Genomic DNA, 22,789 nt, shown 5'->3' with positions numbered 1-22,789 from the left:
GGTTCCTAACTGAGTGAAATGACCCGGAAGCATTTAAGTGGCGGCCAGCTAAGGAAAGGTGTGTCAATGCTTCCTTTGTAACCTCCTTTAGCATAGGATACACTGGACCATCCTTTACCAAAGGAGATGAGATATGCCATCTCACAATTCATTTGTTTTATTCAACATATTTCATTCACTTAAGAATGCTTTGTGAAGTTGTACATTTGTATACCTTAAACATTATATATATCTTGCATAAATGTAACAATTAATTTCATACAATGATACTTATTTTGGATTAATGATGATTTATGAGTGGACAGAAAGGTGAGCGTGAGCAACCATTCTCAATGTGAACACCATTTGGTTTCACTTTTGTTACTTTTAGTCTGGTAGCCTATATGCCTTTTATTTCAATTCCAACCTTGTGGTAATTAGGATTATTTCACTGGTAAGAAGGCACAGGGGAACGTTTTTTAGATTATTTTAGTAGTCCATTTTCGGAACATTATAGTTTCACCACGGCAGACCCACATCATTAACCTCCGCCGTCGCATAATTACTTCACCTAGTGGAAATGTGGTCGGATTGTCAGAGCAACGCGATCACCTTCCCTAAATCTTTTATGAATTCTCCTAACATCTTAACCTTAACCTCATGACGTTTTACCCGGGGTTAAGGTAAAGTGGAAGGGGATAGGAGGGACAATCCGAATGCACCCCAAGCTTTTTTGTTAAGTTGATGAGCTGAATGGAAAATGCTGGTGTGCATACCTTGCACAAAAAAAAAGTATAGAGCAAGTTGTTTGAGGCTAATATCCACAATGTTGGAGGTAAGAACACCAGCATCTGCCCATCGCAAACATGTTGATGGCTAACATAAAGTAAAATTGAACAGTAACATCAAGGTTAGCGCTATAATTAGTCAGCTAATAAGTTATCAATATGCTTGTGCAAGTTTAAAAAAAAAGTATAACTCATGTTTCACTATACATGCATTGATGCTACATTAAAGTGCACTCTGTAGATTTGGTAGTGAAATTTGAAGGTCGGAGAAGTGCAACAATTCTATGCTATATTTTCTGAACTAAACACACACACTTGGAAAAAATGTGTCCCTGGAACACTGTTTGGAGCTAAAAATCTACCAGGAGAGATACGGTTTCACTGTTACGGGCCCTCCACCATAACTTCTCGCGTAGCATTTTATCTTCAAACAGTTACAGGGACCAAGTATTCCTCTGAGGACAGTTTGTGTTTAGAGTTATTAACATATACCACAGAATCTGTACACTTCTCCAACATTCTAATTTCTCTACCAAAATTCCACAGTGCATCTTTAAGGGGAAACAACAGTGGACCTTTAAGAGAGAGGTACACAGTTAACTTCAATGTAAATGATAGAAATGTGTTTAAGATGAGCATTGATATCTAGAATTATTGCATGCCTTTTCTATCTTGTCTGAGATTCTCAAATGTAAAAGTAAACTAGTAAGTGGCTAAAAGCTAACGTTGGCTGTGTTCTAACTGTGGTCAATGGGTTATTATAATTTTTTTAATTAGAATGTGGCTTAAGGTCTTTTTTCATTATTTATTGTCTTTGTAGTTGCTTAACAGTTGGAAAGCAGTAAAATTAAAACAATTTGTTAGACGTTCAATATTTGTATATGTGAGAGCCAATACTATGAAAACAAGTTTTGAGCTTTCCAACCTGGGAGTGAAGCTACAGAACACTGGCAGCTGTATGAAGATTATACATGATTTGCTGTATTGGAACATCCAGTGAACCTTTTTCTAGTCTTCTTTTGGGATAGTACAAACTGGTAATCTTTTTTGTGTGGCTAAAAAATAAGAAGGACATGGTTTGATTCATCTGGCAAGAATGTAAACAGCACTCAGGTTATGAACTCTTTAATATATGAGTATAAGATATAAGATCAGCACACTACAGAAAATTAAAGTTTACATTTTAATATGACAAACAATGCAAACCAAGGTAATTATTTTCATAAACAGGTACTATTAGATCTTGACACATTTTAGTAATCCTTCTGCTTGACTGCATTGAAAACAAAGACAGTTGCTTATTAATGTTAACCAACTATTAAAGGAAAATGTTAAATTTACAGTATTTGCTACCACACATATCTGCAAATATTTAAATAAATCATCAGTTTACTTTAAAAGCCTCAGGGAAAGTGTTTATGAATTTATAAAACATTCATGCCCCATGCTTGTTCTGAGTGATTTCTCAATGATTTAGTACATCAAGAGAGCCAAAGGAAACCCTCAACAACAAGCCAAACCTGGACCCCACCCTTATCTATTGAGACCAGAATCACAGAGCCTACGCCTTTTCACCCAAATATCAAATTCTAACCAATCATACACGTCACTCAGTGGGTGTTCCTTTTATCTGACAGCCAAACCTGTTGCTCCACCAATGTATAGAGGGAGGAGATAAGGGATGTTTTGAAAGGTTATTACAAGCCTGCTTTTTGACTTGCACAGCATTTTCAAATGACTGGCTTAAATGTGCCTTGTCTCTGAGGATTTTAAGCCATCCAACAAGACAAAAGAAAGCTGAGGTAAGAAAAAAACAGATAAAGAATGTAAACTCGGCTCAATACATTTATTTACAAATAGCGTCTATATTTTATTTGCTATCAATTAGACTCATATTTTAAACCATTATGTCATTCATACTCAGACCTGTGATCTTTATGGAAACTCCAGTTCTGGATTTATAATGTGGAAAACATCAAGAGCACATGGAAAGTGCACTTTCTCCCTCAAATCAACAAATATCCCTTCATTCTGATAACTGTGGAATGTTTTACATCGGTAATTATAAGATGCGGGTAACCAGAAACATCTGTGTATGATACTGTAAATACTGCATTAATACAGAAAAACATTTGGCCCGTATTGGGTCGTTCTTAACAACTCAAAAACAAAGATATATGTTTTGTCAGTAAATTGCAACGCATGTATAATGACTTGTTTTGTCTGTATTTGGTTTTATGTGACTGTCTGTTTGTATTATCTCTTTTTTTTAAATTGTGAAGCACTTTGTGACGTCTGCTCGGTGCTATATGAATAAACTTTACTTACTTACACAGCAGGATCCAGAGCTTATAGCTGAAGTTGGTTACCCAAACATATTTATATTTCTACTTACAGTATTTTTGGTGACACATTTAAATAATTGTTATCATTGATGAACAGACAACCTTTCTTTTTCAAAATAGTTGCATGGTTTATTGGAAAAAGTAAATAAAAGGTTTTGCTATACTCAGTGCACTTGGTTAAAATATTGGGCTTTTAAGGTGTTCATTTGCATTAAACTACTTGGAGTATAACTTCTTATTAACTATTTTCAGTTGTAGGCCACTTTGTACTAATATTTCAAAGTAATAAAGATACATCTAATTCAGGATACGCAAGGTCACCTTCTAACAATAATAACAGCACAATATAAATATACTAAATCTATAAAATATATATATAGGTGTGTATGTATAACAGTTCTGGGGACTTTTTGAATAGGAACTATCCACTTGGGATTTCCCTAAGAACTACACACCATTAGGACTTTTTTCTGTCTGCATTGTACCTACTCTGAAGCAGGAGCTGAAAAGTTTCCTCTAAATAGGGGTCTAGGAACTAAAATAGATTTCACAGTGAAGTACACGTGATGTGCAAGAGTATCTGGTGGCTGCAAGATCATATTAACCGTGGAGAACAGAGTTCTTGTGTTCCTTTACCTAATTAGGTTTGCATAATATTCAGTGTAGGCTGTGGAAAGAACATCCTGTCATTGTGAATATCTTAATCAAACAGATTTTCTTTAATTCAGATAAAAAAATACTGTGATTATTACTGCAACACTTTCTGTGACAGAAACACCAAACAGATTTAGGATTTACAAGCAAATATGTAAAAAGGTTACTTAATAATATGTGTTCTACAGATTGGTTTAGAAATTACTCCAATAAGCTCCACACTGATCAGCTGCAACAATATGAATATTGGGGTGGAAAACAAAATTTCTGATTTCTCCGATGAATTTTCTTAGTCATCAAGGGAAGGGTTAAGAAAGCAGTGTTGGGCTGGAGATGATGTAGGATGTATCAAAGAAAGTCTTAAACCTTTTTTCATCTGGCTCTTCAATTATTTCAACATTTCATTATTATCCAAATTGTCTTTTCCTGTCCTAGATTATATATAATATGTTTTAAAGTGGCATGTGATATTTGTCTTTTTCTTGACCAACAGTGCAAAGGCAACAGGATAACCCAAACGGAGCAAACATTGGGAAAAACATGCAATTTGAAGACAGAAAAACAAAGATGGGCATACATGCCAAAAATGAGGCTATTGAAAGCCAAAGACAATTGACATATCAAGTAATGGAGGAGATAAAGCACATTTTGGACGAGAAAGAAAGAGAGACAAAAACAGTTGACTATCTACGAGCGAAGACAGAGCAGCAACAGAAGGATATTGACAGTCTGACATCTGAAAAAGATGAGCAATACTTATTAATTAAAAGACTCAGGATACAGAATGTACATATAATGGAGAAACTCAAGGTGTGTAGGATTTATGACACTGAAGAAATACTGCAACTTTACAAAGTCCAGGCTGAAATATATAAAAAAAGAGAAACTCCGGAGAGGAGACCTAATGAGATCATAGATGAGCCACAGATGTCCAAAACAACCAATTCTGATAAAATGGCATCAAAAAAAAGTATGGAACCCAAGGAAGCCATAGAACAGGTAAATCGCAAGCTGGAAGTAACAGAGAGACTGAGGACTGACAGTCTGCTTAGTCTATTAGACAAAAATAAGAAAATAATGCTCGGCATGAAGCTGGCAAAAGAACAACTTGAGATAAATATGGCAGACACAAGTCAAGAGTTAATGAGAGGTCAAAGACTTATCTTACAACATAGAGAACAAGTCGAGGATATCAAACATAACATGAATGTAATCATTAACAAGATTAAGCAAAAACAGACAAAAATCCAAGCGGATGTTCAAACACGTGAAGCCATAGTCCCACAGATCCAAGGCAAACTAGAAAAGAAAGAAAGAAAATACACCTTTGAAACTGTGAAGTTAAAACTCTGCAGAATCCTGGAGGGAAGTGATAAACTCTGTGATATGCTGAAGGAATATGACCTTGAGGAAGATGATTTGAGAAAGCTTGAGTTAAAGACGGAGACTAGTTTGGTAGAAAACATGAAATCTGATCCCCAAACACATAGACAAGATAAAGAAGTAAGCATGAAGACAACACAAGACATAGAGAAAAACTTGGCACAGATACAATCTGAAAGAGATGAGATGAACCAATTAAAAACAAAAGTACAAGCAGAGAGACCAAACATTCAAAGAGACCGGCAGGTAGTTGAAGCAGAAATGAGTGCAATGAAATGTACAAGGGACGATATTGAAAGGGAAAAACAAGAACTTGAATATAAGTTAGAAATTACAAAAAGAGAGATAAGAGAGATGGAAGTGCTGAAAAATGAGATTGAAATAAAGAAAAGGTACTTTGTAAAAGTGATACAAAAGAGCAAGAGAACAACAGGAGACCTCAGCAAACTGGAGGATGAGACAGAACATGATAAACAAGACATGGAGAAAAGCCAAGAGGGGACAGAGGGTCAAAGGTCAAAGTGGGTGGAGTTGAACATGGAGCACAGATTTGATGAACATGGGGCACATTTTCAAATGGCTGATAAAACCAAAGAAACTCTTCAATTAAAAGAAAATCTACTTGAGAAAGACAGCAAAGGGACACGTATAAACGATCATAAAGTGAATATTGACACACAGGGAGTGTTTCCTGAGGCAGGAGAAATGGGAGAAGACACAAAGCAAGGCAGAACAGACGTTTCAGAAAAGAGTCAACTGAAATGGATTTGTTTTCAAGCAAAGAAAAAACAACGGGAGGTTGAGCAATGGCTGGAGAAGACAATGAAAGAGAAGGATGAATTAGAAATCATGAAGATCAAGATACAACGACAAAAGGAGGAGATTCAACTAAAGCTGGAAGATACAATAACTCAAATTCTGACGGTGAAAGAGATTAAAGCTTGCATAGAAAAAACTGCAGCAGAGATGAAAAACGCACAAATGGAGTTGCTAAAAGACCAAAGCAAGATGAAGGAAAACAAGAAAGAAGTTGAAAAATTAATGGTAAGTAAATAATCTTTCCCCTTATTTTTATCTTTTAAATAAGCTTAAAGAGGACATATTATCCCCCTTTTCCACCTTTCAAACAGTCCCCTGTGGTCTAAATGAAACATCTGTCCTGTGCTTTGGTCAAAATATAACATGGTCAAAATATGGTCGAAATATAACATGAATTCCCCCCCCCCCCCCCCCCCCCCCCCCCCCCCCCCCGAGTTTTCCTGGTAGACATCACTACTCTGTAGCGAGAATAAAAATGGCGGACCTGTGTAAAAGTTTTGCTCTAGGCTGGGAGTGGAGTCCATGGGTGGAGATATCAGGGGAGGGGAGGGTATTTTTTTTTTTACCAGAATCCCACTATGACATCAGGCATAGGCGAGCAATTTGAAATGGAGCATTTCTCTCTGTGTTGTAAGACTTATGCAGACCACAAACAAAGGATTGGATGGGTTTATTTCACATTTTGTGGGTCAGTAGACACTTCGAGAGCTTTGCCTTCAGGCTCAGCTCCCTCTTCATCATAACGGTCCGGCACAACGCCTGCATTACTGCTGACGCCACGCCAATCCATCTGTCGATCTCATGTCCCATTCTACCCTCACTCGTGAACATGACCCCGAGAAACTGTTTCACTTGGGGCAAAGACTCACTCCCCACCTGGAGAGAGCAATCCACCTTTTTCCGGCAGAGAACCATGGCTTCTGACTTGGAGGTGCTAACCCTCATCCCAGCCGCTTCACACTTAAAAAAGCAGAGACAAGATTTTGAGGTCCCCAAACTGGAAACCCTCCTCCCCCCGGTTGCTCCTTGAGATCCTGTCCATGAAGATCACAAACAGGACCGGTGACAAGGGGCAACCCTGGTGGATATCTCAGATATCATATCTCATTATTCTCAGTGGGTGTGTCACTGAGTGGGGAAAATTTGTTTGAAACGTGAAGTGGTTGGTGGGGAACCATGTGCTTTGATTTTCGACTTTGCTTCTCTCGGACAGTAACCCAGCCACTGCCTCCCGGCTGCTCGGGAGCTACCGGGGGGGAAGCCAAGCTATGTCGGCTCGCACCGGCTACAGGTGGCTGGCTAACTACTGCTGCATACGATGGCTCTGACTCAATGGTGTGGAGCCGTCTCTCTAACTCAGACACCCTCGCCTCCAAAGCTAAAAATAAACTACATTTCTTACATGTATCATTATCACTAAAGGAGGACGAGGAGTAACTTAACATCTGACACGTAGAGCATGAGAGAGCAGGAGAGGGAGAGACAGAAAAAGAAGCCATTGTAAATAAAGCTAACTGCTAAGCTAAGCTAGGCTAAGAGTAGGTAGCTAAAATAAACAAAACTGTTAAGCAGGTTTGTCGCTAGAGAGAAAGAGTGCTTTTCGATTACTTCTGTTTGTCTGAACGTACAGTGTGTTGGAAACAACAGTCGTAAGGAACTAGGCAAAATTAACAATTAAGCTTTTAGCTCTAACAATCAGTACTGAGCAACACAGTACAGCGGAGAACAGAACAGGAAATGATGCAATACACTCACCCGTAGTACATGTAGACTGGATGAGCAAATTCCCATGCTCCCCCAAGAAGCCCTGAGAGGGTAAAGAGCTGGTCCACTGTCCCACGGCCGGGACGGAATCCACATTGTTCCTCCTGCATACGATTTTTGACAATCGGCCGGAGCCTCCTTTCCAGCACCCTAGAGTAAGCTTTCCCCGGAAGGCTGAGAAGTGTGATACCCGGATAATTGGGCCACACCCTCCAGTCCCCCTTTTTGTAAATGGGGACCACCACACTGGTCTGCCACTCCACAGGCACTGTCCCAGATTTCCACACGACATTGAAAAGGCGTGTGGTAACACTTTATATTAACGTGCTTGTAATAAGCTGTAATTAATAGGTAATAAGTCACTTATAAGACGTTATAAGACCTTATTAGATTCTTATTAACACAAATAAGACTATATGTGTGTGTGTGTTAATAGAGGCATAATTAAAACCTTTATTATGTCTTATAAGAAACTTATAGGCTCTTATTAGAAACGTATTAACAGTTTATATACCGCCATAAACATTAATAAGATGTTTATTAACATTTATAAGACTTTATAAGAAAATATAAAGCCTTATAAAGATTAATAAATACTTTATTATGCACTTATTAAGAGCTAATAAAGCTCCTCTGCAGGTACTGGATCTAAAGTGGGAACACTACTTATAAAGGTTAATAAATACTTTTATGCACTTAATAACAGCTCAGTGGGAACAGGGTCCAACTTTCAAGTAAACGCAGAAACAAAAAGGAAGTCTGTTGTATTGTATTGAATTGAATTGTATTGAACTTCCACTCAAACAGTTTTTGAAAAAAGAGATAAAAGTATTATCTTTAACATTAACTGTAAACAACATTATGAAAACATTTGGTGTGTCATAGCTACCAACATATCTGATCAAATTCAGGGAAAAGCATAGTTGTTTTTAACCCATGTTACTGTAAATAAAGTGTTGAAGGTGGACAAACATCAGAAGACTAGGACACCTGGAGCCCAAGGTCTGAATACCAGTCAAGAGGCACACACAGGAATACATTTTCAAACTTTGAAACTTGTTAATTATTATTAATGTTTATGGCGGTATATAAACTGTTAATAAGTTTCTAATAAGAGCCTATAAGTGTCTTATAAGACATAATAAAGGTTTTAATTATGCCTCTATGAACACTTATAGTCTTATTTGTGTTAATAAGAATCTAATAAAGGTCTTATAACGTCTTGTAAGTGACTTATTACCTACTAATTACAGCTTATTACAAGCACCTTAATATAAAGTGTTACCAGGCGTGTCAGCTAAGACAGCCCAACAATGTACAGAGCCTTTAGCATCTCAGGGTGAATCTCATCCACACCTGGCGCCTTGCCACTGAGGACCTTTCTAACTGCCTCAGTGACCTCTGCCAAGGTTAGTGGTAAGGTTTCCCCTGAATCTTCAGACTCTGCCTCCTCTTCAGAGGACGTGTTGTCTGGGTTCAGGAGTTCCTCAAAGTATTCCCTCCACCGCCCAACAATGTGCCCAGTTCGGGTCAGCAGTTCTCCACCCCTGCTGATAACAGCCTGGGGCAAGCCTTGCTTTCCCTTCCTGAGCCGTCAGACGGTTTGCCAGAACCTCCTTGAGGCCAACCGAAAGTCCTTCTTCATAGCCTCCCCGAACTCCTCCCACACCCGGGTTTTTGCTTCCGCAACCACTGAAGCCACAGCCCTCCAAGCCACCCAATATCTGTCAGCTGCTTCCAGAGACCCCTGGGCTAACCAAGCCCAAAAGGCTTCCTTCACCACTGGTGTACACTATCTGGTTCTTAGGTTGCCGCTACGACAGGCACCGACGGTCTTCTGGTCGCAAATCCTAGCAGCTGCTTCCAAAATGGAGGCTTTGAACATGGACCACTCGGACTCCATGTCCCCATACTCCCCCGGGATGAGGGAGAAGTTCTTCCGGAGGTGAGAGTTGAAGACCCCACAGACAGGGGTCTCTGCCAGACGTTCCCAGTTCACCCAAACTACATGTTTAGGTTTTCCAGGACTGTCCGGCTACCTTCCCCGCCATCTGATCCAACTCACCACCAGGTGGTGATCAGTTGACAGCTCTGCTCCTCTCTTTACCCGAGTGTCCAGAACATACAGCCGCAGATCTGATGAAACAAAGTCGATCATCGATCTTTGGCCTAGGGTGCTCTGGTACCAAGAACACTTATAGGTTCCTCCCAATCACCCCTCCCCAGGTGTCTCCATCGTCGCCCATGTGAGCGTTTAAGTCCCCCAGTAGAACTACAGAGTCCCTAGGCGGAACCCCTTCCAGGACCCCACCCAGAGACTCCAAGAAGGCCGTGTACTCTGAACTGCCGTTAGGTGCATATGCACATATAACAGTCAGAGCCTTCCTCTGAAGTCGCAGAGAGGCGACCCTCTCGTTCACCGGGGAAAACTCCAACACAGCGGCGCTCAGCCGGAGGCTTGTGAGTGTCCCCACACCCGCCTGGCGCCTCTCACTCTGGGCAACTCCAGAAAAGGAAAGAGAACCGGTGCTATGCGTCGAGGTGAGCTCAACTATCTCAAGCTGGTAGCGCTCCACCTCCCGCACCAGCTCCGGCTCCCCACCAGAGAGGTGACTTTCCACGTCCCTAGAGTCTGTCTGCGCTGCTGTTGATTAGCAAGCCCTGGCCTCTGCCTACGCCTGCCACCCTGCTTATCTTGCACCTGCTCCCCATGTCTCTCCCTGCGGGTGGTGGGCCTACAGGGTGGCGGTTCCATGTTGTTTTTTCGGGCTGAGCACGACCGGGCCCCATGGAAGAGAGCCCGGCCACCAGACACTCGCCTTCGAGCTCCCCCCCCCCCGGGTCCGACTCCAGGGGGGTGCCCCGGTTTCCCTCTTCCGGGCGAGGTGACTGGCTCCCATGTATTGCGCTTCATATGGGGATTTTTTAACCGCTCTTAGTCTGGACCCTCCCCCGAGACCACTTTGCCTTCGGAGACCCTACCAGGGGCTAAAGCCCCAGACAACACAGCTCCCGGGTTCACCAGGCCACAAAATCACCACGTTAAGGTGATGGCTCTTGGAGGAATCATTAATGTGTTTCTTTAAAATAATGCAGCTCATGGCAAATTTCTTTGATAAGCACACATCTTAATAGTAGCACACTGTCATTTTTGGTTTCTCTCTGCTCATAGATTTTTTTTTAAATAATTAAAAAAATATTTGACCCCTTAAGTGGTAATATGACTTAAATGTGTTATGACCTTACTCTCAATCAAGTTATAAAACGTATAAGAGAAAAAGACAACTAAATCCAGTGTAGATGTATGTATGTATGCATGTATGTATGAATGTGGCAATGGCTATGTGTATAAATATATATAGATACAGTCATGTATACATGTACATGTATATATCTCAGTAATAATGATTACATTAATAAATACAATGCAATCACAAGAATATGAGTTATTTTGCTGTTGACTCTAAGTTGTTATGATAATGCAAACCAAGTCTTTTTTTTCAAGGTTAAGATGACTTCAATTAAAGCGCAGATCAGCAAGTGGAAGTTGACGGTTTCTTCAATCAGAAAGCCTTCTACAATAAATCCCTTCACACTTCAAGAACCTCAGACAGAAACACACGGAGACTCCCTCAGAGATCTAACTTTCAAAATTGTAGAAGAAAGAGCGGAAGATGCTACTACAAACGAGGCCACAACATTAGTGATTAATGTACAACAAAAAGCAGAAGTCGATAAGGAGATGACAAAACTTAAGGAAAAAGAGGATATAATAAGGAAGCAAATAATATATGCTATGGAGAATATTAAGGAAGAAAATCAAGAGATTAAAAGAATCATCATGGAAATTAATGACCTGCAGAGCCAGAGACCAGAGACTCCAACCTTGATTCAAACCAGAAATAAAGTGGAAAGAGACACTGGACTGCTGATAGAAACAGAAAACAAAGACATATTGAAGGTTAAAAACGCTCAAGAAGAAAGTGATGAGATTGCCTTGAAAACACAAGATGCTGAGAAGCAAAAACAAAGTCAACAGTCAAGTGAAGATCTACAGACGAACACTGAAGAAAAGGTTGTACGTTCTTGTAAACAGAAAACAGGAAATGATGACATACAAAGACTTAGAATGGAGATTGATCAAACACAAGGATTACTAATGACACTGTTAAATCTCAAACTTGAAAAAAAAGCAAATGAAAGGAAAACTGACAAAGAGCAAGTAGATGGAGAATCTGGTGTTGAAGCATTGCTCCAAGATATTAAACAATTACAAGATCTTTTGAAAGAGGTTAATAAAATATTGATGAAGAATAAAATACCTTTGAAGGAAGAAAGTGGCAATATTAAAATGATGAAAATTGGAGCAAGAAAACAAAAAAAAGAACTGGACCAGAAGCTTGAGAAAACATTGAGAGAAAGAGACGAGTTGGAAATCTTTAAGATAAAAATTAAGAGACAAGCTGATGCCGTTGAGAAGACGTTGAAGAAAATAGCACAACTTAACATCACCATCGACAAAGTGGCTGCTAGTACTCAAAAGAAAAGTGATGACTTAAAAATGAATATGATAGAGACTGATGTGAAACTCAAATATTTAGTAGAAGTGAAGAATAAGATTGAGTCTACTAAACAAACACTGGAAAATGGCCATCTTTTATTATCCAAGGAAAGAGCTGACCTTAAAAAATTCAAGACTGAAATCAGGCAGCAAAGTTGTAGAAATACTGCCTTGGAAACTGTTGATACTAAGGGAGACAAAAAGATATGTGTCAGACCAGAAACAAATCCAAACAAAGAAAGAGTAATAAAACCAATCGTAAGCAAAAACAAAGCAGAATTGTTAGATGAAATCATGATTCTCACGTCAAAAAACAAAACACTTCAGGAGGACAATGACTTAAAAACAATCAGTTTGAAGCATAAAAACTGCGAAATTGAAGAGCTTAAAATGGAAAGAAGTGAGCATTTGAAACAAAAGGAAGACTTAAAAAAGATTAAGATGTTGAAACAACAGACTGAAAAAGAAAGGGAAAATATAAGAATAGTAAGAGAACACGCCATGGCAGAGGTAAGTGAGATCAAAAGACAGAAAGAAAAGCTCGATGACAGAGTGCAAATAACTAAAAGAGAAATAAGAGAAATGGAGCTTCTAAAGTCAGAACTAGAAATCAAGAAAAAAGAAAGTGAAAAGGTGTTTAGGAAAAGCATGAGAAAATGTAGGCAGAGTGAGATGATGTGGGATGAAATTCAAAGAAAAAAGCAATTACTGAGGAAAGAGACCAAAAACAGAAGAATGAAATTAGACCAAAGATTAAAGAAATGCAGGAGAAAAGGGGAGGAGTTTGATAGCTTCAGAAAAAAACAACAGAAGAAAGAGTTACCTGTTGAGAACTGGAGTATTGACGATAACGCTTCTATAATCGAAGTATACAAAGGACCTGAAGAGAAAAGTCGGACAAACCTAATGGCGACAAGAATCGAGGACAAAGCTGAAACGGTATATCAAAGCTCAAAAATCGCTAATTCCTTTATTGACCTTGAAAACATAAGACAAAATATGAATGGACATTTGGAAAATATTTGGAAGGAAATAGAGATAATGGAAAAAGTAACTGCTGATTTTGGAATACAAAGAGAAGTGCTCAAGGCATTTGAAGCTAACAACAGGACTTTAAAACACAACATGGAAATAATAAAGTCTAAAGTAGGGGCCGATTTTGGAGAAATAAGTGAAGAAGCAATGGAAGAGAGGGTTGAATTGAACCATGTGTTGGGAAATATTGAAAGACAATCACAGGATCTTGCACTTGCTCAAGAAAAATTAAAAAATGAAAGAAAGGAGATGGAAGCACTGTTGTTTGAATATGAAAAAAAACACAGGGAAAATCAAAAGATAATCCGAAAAAACTATTGTGTAGAGCAAAAAGTAAAACAGATGTGGATTGAGGTAAAAAATGAAACAAAAGCTCTAAAAAGAACAAGTCTGAAGAGAAAGAAAGAGATGGACCAGTGCATGGAAAGGATCAACAAAGAGAGGGACGAACTTGAGATCCTGAAACATAAAATGGAAAGAGAAGGGCAAAAAAACAAAGAAATTGATAGTTGCACTGAGCTGGTGGAGGGAGAAATGAAAAGTCTGAATACTCAAGAGCGAGAAAAGTGTAAGGAAGTTGAGCTTGAAGGGCTACAAGAGAAACTGGAAATGCACAAGAACAGTGTACTGTCAGAAAGAGAAGAACTGGAAAGTTTGAAGGACGGTCTCAACAAGAAGAAAGAAGAGTTTGAAACTGATATGACCACCATCAGGGAAGAGAGAGAACAACTCAGTCGGATGAAGACTAATCTGGAGAGGCTACGAGAAATGCTTTCCAATGAAAAACAGGAACTAGATGGACAAAGGGCTGTGCTGAAACAGAAAGATGATGAACTGATGAATCAAATGAAACCAATAGAAATGCTGAGAGTCAAACTTCAACAGCTGAATGAAAAGATGTGTGTAGACCTGAATAACCAAATGGCCAGTTTGCAGCACAAAAATGAAGATCTTCAAAAGCTTTACACTGAACTGGAAGGGAAGCTTGAAGGACTCACCAAACAGAAAGAAAACATGACTGGTTACACTGAGCTGTTGGAGAGAGAAAAGCAAGCCTTGTTAACGCTTGTGTCAGACATGAATCTCCAGGAACAAGTCAAAGAAAACCAATGGCATCAAAGGTTTGAGGTGGAAAGGCATGATCTTCACAAACTAAAGGCAGAGCTGGAGAAAGAGAGAGAGGATCTGGATGAAGCCAAAAAGATGTTGATAAAAGACAGACAGGACTTGGAGCTTACTAAATGTGACATCCAGAAACAAAATTACATTTTGGAAGAAGAGAAACACAAAATAAAAGAGGAAAGAGACACTTTGGAAATGGCTATGGCTGAGACACACAAGAAGCAAGAACATGCAGATAGTCTGTTTGGTGAGATAAACAGACAGAAAACTCAGATTAAAGACATGACCCTTCAGGTAAAGTCAGAAAGAGAACAAATGGAAAACATCATGAACTCGATCACCTTGAAACAAAAAGAACAAGAGCGTAAGGAAGTTGAGCTTGAAGGGCTACAAGAGAAACTGGAAATGCACAAGAACAGTGTACTGTCAGAAAGAGAAGAACTGGAAAGTTTGAAGGACGGTCTCAACGAGAAGAAAGAAGAGTTTGAAGCTGATATGACCACCATCAGGGAAGAGAGAGAACAACTCAGTCGGATGAAGACTAATCTGGAGAGGCTACGAGAAATGCTTTCCAATGAAAAACAGGAACTAGATGGACAAAGGGCTGTGCTGAAACAGAAAGATGATGAACTGATGAATCAAATGAAACCAATAGAAATGCTGAGAGTCAAACTTCAACAGCTGAATGAAAAGATGTGTGTAGACCTGAATAACCAAATGGCCAGTTTGCAGCACAAAAATGAAGATCTTCAAAAGCTTTACACTGAACTGGAAGGGAAGCTTGAAGGACTCACCAAACAGAAAGAAAACATGACTGGTTACACTGAGCTGTTGGAGAGAGAAAAGCAAGCCTTGTTAACGCTTGTGTCAGACATGAATCTCCAGGAACAAGTCAAAGAAAACCAATGGCATCAAAGGTTTGAGGTGGAAAGGCATGATCTTCACAAACTAAAGGCAGAGCTGGAGAAAGAGAGAGAGGATCTGGATGAAGCCAAAAAGATGTTGATAAAAGACAGACAGGACTTGGAGCTTACTAAATGTGACATCCAGAAACAAAATGACATTTTGGAAGAAGAGAAACACAAAATAAAAGAGGAAAGAGACACTTTGGAAATGGCTATGGCTGAGATACACAAGAAGCAAGAACATGCAGATAGTCTGTTTGGTGAGATAAACAGACAGAAAACTCAGATTAAAGACATGACCCTTCAGGTAAAGTCAGAAAGAGAACAAATGGAAAACATCATGAACTCGATCACCTTGAAACAAAAAGAACAAGAGCGTAAGGAAGTTGAGCTTGAAGGGCTACAAGAGAAACTGGAAATGCACAAGAACAGTGTACTGTCAGAAAGAGAAGAACTGGAAAGTTTGAAGGACGGTCTCAACGAGAAGAAAGAAGAGTTTGAAGCTGATATGACCACCATCAGGGAAGAGAGAGAACAACTCAGTCGGATGAAGACTAATCTGGAGAGGCTACGAGAAATGCTTTCCAATGAAAAACAGGAACTAGATGGACAAAGGGCTGTGCTGAAACAGAAAGATGATGAACTGATGAATCAAATGAAACCAATAGAAATGCTGAGAGTCAAACTTCAACAGCTGAATGAAAAGATGTGTGTAGACCTGAATAACCAAATGGCCAGTTTGCAGCACAAAAATGAAGATCTTCAAAAGCTTTACACTGAACTGGAAGGGAAGCTTGAAGGACTCACCAAACAGAAAGAAAACATGACTGGTTACACTGAGCTGTTGGAGAGAGAAAAGCAAGCCTTGTTAACGCTTGTGTCAGACATGAATCTCCAGGAACAAGTCAAAGAAAACCAATGGCATCAAAGGTTTGAGGTGGAAAGGCATGATCTTCACAAACTAAAGGCAGAGCTGGAGAAAGAGAGAGAGGATCTGGATGAAGCCAAAAAGATGTTGATAAAAGACAGACAGGACTTGGAGCTTACTAAATGTGACATCCAGCAACAAAATGACATTTTGGAAGAAGAGAAACACAAAATAAAAGAGGAAAGAGACACTTTGGAAATGGCTATGGCTGAGATACACAAGAAGCAAGAACATGCAGATAGTCTGTTTGGCGAGATAAACAGACAGAAAACTCAGATTAAAGACATGACCCTTCAGGTAAAGTCAGAAAGAGAACAAATGGAAAACATCATGAACTCGATCACCTTGAAACAAAAAGAACAAGAGCGTAAGGAAGTTGAGCTTGAAGGGCTACAAGAGAAACTGGAAATGCACAAGAACAGTGTACTGTCAGAAAGAGAAGAACTGGAAAGTTTGAAGGACGGTCTCAACAAGAAGAAAGAAGAGTTTGAAACTGATATGACCACCATCAGGGAAGAGAGAGAACAACTCAGTCGGATGAAGACTAATCTGGAGAGGCTACGAGAAATGCTTTCCAATGAAAAACAGGAACTAGATGGACAAAGGGCTGTGCTGAAACAGAAAGATGATGAACTGATGAATCAAATGAAACCAATAGAAATGCTGAGAGTCAAACTTCAACAGCTGAATGAAAAGATGTGTGTAGACCTGAATAACCAAATGGCCAGTTTGCAGCACAAAAATGAAGATCTTCAAAAGCTTTACACTGAACTGGAAGGGAAGCTTGAAGGACTCACCAAACAGAAAGAAAACATGACTGGTTACACTGAGCTGTTGGAGAGAGAAAAGCAAGCCTTGTTAACGCTTGTGTCAGACATGAATCTCCAGGAACAAGTCAAAGAAAACCAATGGCATCAGAGGTTTGAGGTGGAAAGGCATGATCTTCACAAACTAAAGGCAGAGCTGGAGAAAGAGAGAGAGGATCTGGATGAAGCCAAAAAGATGTTGATAAAAGACAGACAGGACTTGGAGCTTACTAAATGTGACATCCAGAAACAAAATGACATTTTGGAAGAAGAGAAACACAAAATAAAAGAGGGAAGAGACACTTTGGAAATGGCTATGGCTGAGATACACAAGAAGCAAGAACATGCAGATAGTCTGTTTGGCGAGATAAACAGACAGAAAACTCAGATTAAAGACATGACCCTTCAGGTAAAGTCAGAAAGAGAACAAATGGAAAACATCATGAACTCGATCACCTTGAAACAAAAAGAACAAGAGCGTAAGGAAGTTGAGCTTGAAGGGCTACAAGAGAAACTGGAAATGCACAAGAACAGTGTACTGTCAGAAAGAGAAGAACTGGAAAGTTTGAAGGACGGTCTCAACAAGAAGAAAGAAGAGTTTGAAACTGATATGACCACCATCAGGGAAGAGAGAGAACAACTCAGTCGGATGAAGACTAATCTGGAGAGGCTACGAGAAATGCTTTCCAATGAAAAACAGGAACTAGATGGACAAAGGGCTGTGCTGAAACAGAAAGATGATGAACTGATGAATCAAATGAAACCAATAGAAATGCTGAGAGTCAAACTTCAACAGCTGAATGAAAAGATGTGTGTAGACCTGAATAACCAAATGGCCAGTTTGCAGCACAAAAATGAAGATCTTCAAAAGCTTTACACTGAACTGGAAGGGAAGCTTGAAGGACTCACCAAACAGAAAGAAAACATGACTGGTTACACTGAGCTGTTGGAGAGAGAAAAGCAAGCCTTGTTAACGCTTGTGTCAGACATGAATCTCCAGGAACAAGTCAAAGAAAACCAATGGCATCAAAGGTTTGAGGTGGAAAGGCATGATCTTCACAAACTAAAGGCAGAGCTGGAGAAAGAGAGAGAGGATCTGGATGAAGCCAAAAAGATGTTGATAAAAGACAGACAGGACTTGGAGCTTACTAAATGTGACATCCAGAAACAAAATGACATTTTGGAAGAAGAGAGACACAAAATAAAAGAGGAAAGAGACACTTTGGAAATGGCTATGGCTGAGACACACAAGAAGCAAGAACATGCAGATAGTCTGTTTGGTGAGATAAACAGACAGAAAACTCAGATTAAAGACATGACCCTTCAGGTAAAGTCAGAAAGAGAACAAATGGAAAACATCATGAACTCGATCACCTTGAAACAAAAAGAACAAGAGCGTAAGGAAGTTGAGCTTGAAGGGCTACAAGAGAAACTGGAAATGCACAAGAACAGTGTACTGTCAGAAAGAGAAGAACTGGAAAGTTTGAAGGACGGTCTCAACGAGAAGAAAGAAGAGTTTGAAGCTGATATGACCACCATCAGGGAAGAGAGAGAACAACTCAGTCGGATGAAGACTAATCTGGAGAGGCTACGAGAAATGCTTTCCAATGAAAAACAGGAACTAGATGGACAAAGGGCTGTGCTGAAACAGAAAGATGATGAACTGATGAATCAAATGAAACCAATAGAAATGCTGAGAGTCAAACTTCAACAGCTGAATGAAAAGATGTGTGTAGACCTGAATAACCAAATGGCCAGTTTGCAGCACAAAAATGAAGATCTGCAGACGCTTTACACTGAACTGGAAGGGAAGCTTGAAGGACTCACCAAACAGAAAGAAAACATGACTGGTTACACTGAGCTGTTGGAGAGAGAAAAGCAAGCCTTGTTAACGCTTGTGTCAGACATGAATCTCCAGGAACAAGTCAAAGAAAACCAATGGCATCAAAGGTTTGAGGTGGAAAGGCATGATCTTCACAAACTAAAGGCAGAGCTGGAGAAAGAGAGAGAGGATCTGGATGAAGCCAAAAAGATGTTGATAAAAGACAGACAGGACTTGGAGCTTACTAAATGTGACATCCAGAAACAAAATGACATTTTGGAAGAAGAGAAACACAAAATAAAAGAGGAAAGAGACACTTTGGAAATGGCTATGGCTGAGATACACAAGAAGCAAGAACATGCAGATAGTCTGTTTGGCGAGATAAACAGACAGAAAACTCAGATTAAAGACATGACCCTTCAGGTAAAGTCAGAAAGAGAACAAATGGAAAACATCATGAACTCGATCACCTTGAAACAAAAAGAACAAGAGCGTAAGGAAGTTGAGCTTGAAGGGCTACAAGAGAAACTGGAAATGCACAAGAACAGTGTACTGTCAGAAAGAGAAGAACTGGAAAGTTTGAAGGACGGTCTCAACAAGAAGAAAGAAGAGTTTGAAACTGATATGACCACCATCAGGGAAGAGAGAGAACAACTCAGTCGGATGAAGACTAATCTGGAGAGGCTACGAGAAATGCTTTCCAATGAAAAACAGGAACTAGATGGACAAAGGGCTGTGCTGAAACAGAAAGATGATGAACTGATGAATCAAATGAAACCAATAGAAATGCTGAGAGTCAAACTTCAACAGCTGAATGAAAAGATGTGTGTAGACCTGAATAACCAAATGGCCAGTTTGCAGAACAAAAATGAAGATCTTCAAAAGCTTTACACTGAACTGGAAGGGAAGCTTGAAGGACTCACCAAACAGAAAGAAAACATGACTGGTTACACTGAGCTGTTGGAGAGAGAAAAGCAAGCCTTGTTAACACTTGTGTCAGACATGAATCTCCAGGAACAAGTCAAAGAAAACCAATGGCATCAAAGGTTTGAGGTGGAAAGGCATGATCTTCACAAACTAAAGGCAGAGCTGGAGAAAGAGAGAGAGGATCTGGATGAAGCCAAAAAGATGTTGATAAAAGACAGACAGGACTTGGAGCTTACTAAATGTGACATCCAGAAACAAAATGACATTTTGGAAGAAGAGAAACACAAAATAAAAGAGGAAAGAGACACTTTGGAAATGGCTATGGCTGAGACACACAAGAAGCAAGAACATGCAGATAGTCTGTTTGGTGAGATAAACAGACAGAAAACTCAGATTAAAGACATGACCCTTCAGGTAAAGTCAGAAAGAGAACAAATGGAAAACATCATGAACTCGATCACCTTGAAACAAAAAGAACAAGAGCGTAAGGAAGTTGAGCTTGAAGGGCTACAAGAGAAACTGGAAATGCACAAGAACAGTGTACTGTCAGAAAGAGAAGAACTGGAAAGTTTGAAGGACGGTCTCAACGAGAAGAAAGAAGAGTTTGAAGCTGATATGACCACCATCAGGGAAGAGAGAGAACAACTCAGTCGGATGAAGACTAATCTGGAGAGGCTACGAGAAATGCTTTCCAATGAAAAACAGGAACTAGATGGACAAAGGGCTGTGCTGAAACAGAAAGATGATGAACTGATGAATCAAATGAAACCAATAGAAATGCTGAGAGTCAAACTTCAACAGCTGAATGAAAAGATGTGTGTAGACCTGAATAACCAAATGGCCAGTTTGCAGCACAAAAATGAAGATCTGCAGACGCTTTACACTGAACTGGAAGGGAAGCTTGAAGGACTCACCAAACAGAAAGAAAACATGACTGGTTACACTGAGCTGTTGGAGAGAGAAAAGCAAGCCTTGTTAACGCTTGTGTCAGACATGAATCTCCAGGAACAAGTCAAAGAAAACCAATGGCATCAAAGGTTTGAGGTGGAAAGGCATGATCTTCACAAACTAAAGGCAGAGCTGGAGAAAGAGAGAGAGGATCTGGATGAAGCCAAAAAGATGTTGATAAAAGACAGACAGGACTTGGAGCTTACTAAATGTGACATCCAGAAACAAAATGACATTTTGGAAGAAGAGAAACACAAAATAAAAGAGGAAAGAGACACTTTGGAAATGGCTATGGCTGAGATACACAAGAAGCAAGAACATGCAGATAGTCTGTTTGGTGAGATAAACAGACAGAAAACTCAGATTAAAGACATGACCCTTCAGGTAAAGTCAGAAAGAGAACAAATGGAAAACATCATGAACTCGATCACCTTGAAACAAAAAGAACAAGAGCGTAAGGAAGTTGAGCTTGAAGGGCTACAAGAGAAACTGGAAATGCACAAGAACAGTGTACTGTCAGAAAGAGAAGAACTGGAAAGTTTGAAGGACGGTCTCAACAAGAAGAAAGAAGAGTTTGAAACTGATATGACCACCATCAGGGAAGAGAGAGAACAACTCAGTCGGATGAAGACTAATCTGGAGAGGCTACGAGAAATGCTTTCCAATGAAAAACAGGAACTAGATGGACAAAGGGCTGTGCTGAAACAGAAAGATGATGAACTGATGAATCAAATGAAACCAATAGAAATGCTGAGAGTCAAACTTCAACAGCTGAATGAAAAGATGTGTGTAGACCTGAATAACCAAATGGCCAGTTTGCAGCACAAAAATGAAGATCTGCAGACGCTTTACACTGAACTGGAAGGGAAGCTTGAAGGACTCACCAAACAGAAAGAAAACATGACTGGTTACACTGAGCTGTTGGAGAGAGAAAAGCAAGCCTTGTTAACGCTTGTGTCAGACATGAATCTCCAGGAACAAGTCAAAGAAAACCAATGGCATCAAAGGTTTGAGGTGGAAAGGCATGATCTTCACAAACTAAAGGCAGAGCTGGAGAAAGAGAGAGAGGATCTGGATGAAGCCAAAAAGATGTTGATAAAAGACAGACAGGACTTGGAGCTTACTAAATGTGACATCCAGAAACAAAATGACATTTTGGAAGAAGAGAAACACAAAATAAAAGAGGAAAGAGACACTTTGGAAATGGCTATGGCTGAGATACACAAGAAGCAAGAACATGCAGATAGTCTGTTTGGCGAGATAAACAGACAGAAAACTCAGATTAAAGACATGACCCTTCAGGTAAAGTCAGAAAGAGAACAAATGGAAAACATCATGAACTCGATCACCTTGAAACAAAAAGAACAAGAGCGTAAGGAAGTTGAGCTTGAAGGGCTACAAGAGAAACTGGAAATGCACAAGAACAGTGTACTGTCAGAAAGAGAAGAACTGGAAAGTTTGAAGGACGGTCTCAACAAGAAGAAAGAAGAGTTTGAAACTGATATGACCACCATCAGGGAAGAGAGAGAACAACTCAGTCGGATGAAGACTAATCTGGAGAGGCTACGAGAAATGCTTTCCAATGAAAAACAGGAACTAGATGGACAAAGGGCTGTGCTGAAACAGAAAGATGATGAACTGATGAATCAAATGAAACCAATAGAAATGCTGAGAGTCAAACTTCAACAGCTGAATGAAAAGATGTGTGTAGACCTGAATAACCAAATGGCCAGTTTGCAGCACAAAAATGAAGATCTTCAAAAGCTTTACACTGAACTGGAAGGGAAGCTTGAAGGACTCACCAAACAGAAAGAAAACATGACTGGTTACACTGAGCTGTTGGAGAGAGAAAAGCAAGCCTTGTTAACGCTTGTGTCAGACATGAATCTCCAGGAACAAGTCAAAGAAAACCAATGGCATCAAAGGTTTGAGGTGGAAAGGCATGATCTTCACAAACTAAAGGCAGAGCTGGAGAAAGAGAGAGAGGATCTGGATGAAGCCAA

The 22,789-nt window shown here is 39.7% G+C and overlaps 2 protein-coding genes across 2 annotated transcripts in view; both read left to right on the top strand.

The window, feature by feature from the left end:
- Positions 1-1,912: 1,912 nt before the first annotated feature.
- Positions 1,913-20,496, top strand: LOC132988753 (nucleoprotein TPR-like). The gene is made up of 6 exons (XM_061056324.1): positions 1,913-2,569; positions 4,260-6,193; positions 11,238-14,256; positions 16,990-17,210; positions 19,332-19,764; positions 20,468-20,496. The coding sequence occupies exons 2-6, from the start codon at positions 4,307-4,309 to the stop codon at positions 20,494-20,496; spliced, it is 5,589 nt and encodes a 1,862-aa protein (XP_060912307.1). The 5' UTR covers positions 1,913-2,569; positions 4,260-4,306.
- A 575-nt stretch (positions 20,497-21,071) lies between these two features.
- Positions 21,072-22,789, top strand: part of LOC132988752 (trichohyalin-like) — a 48,254-nt gene continuing 46,536 nt past the window's right edge. Inside the window, exon 1 of the mRNA XM_061056323.1 lies at positions 21,072-21,942. Within this exon, the coding sequence (XP_060912306.1) occupies positions 21,072-21,942 (871 nt within the window). The remainder of the gene's footprint in view (positions 21,943-22,789) is intronic.

The sequence above is a fragment of the Labrus mixtus genome, chromosome 14, assembly GCF_963584025.1.
Source record: "Labrus mixtus chromosome 14, fLabMix1.1, whole genome shotgun sequence".
Classification (NCBI taxonomy): domain Eukaryota; kingdom Metazoa; phylum Chordata; class Actinopteri; order Labriformes; family Labridae; genus Labrus; species Labrus mixtus.
Note: the sequence above shows the minus strand (reverse complement) of the source record. Positions and strands in the feature narration are given on the sequence as shown.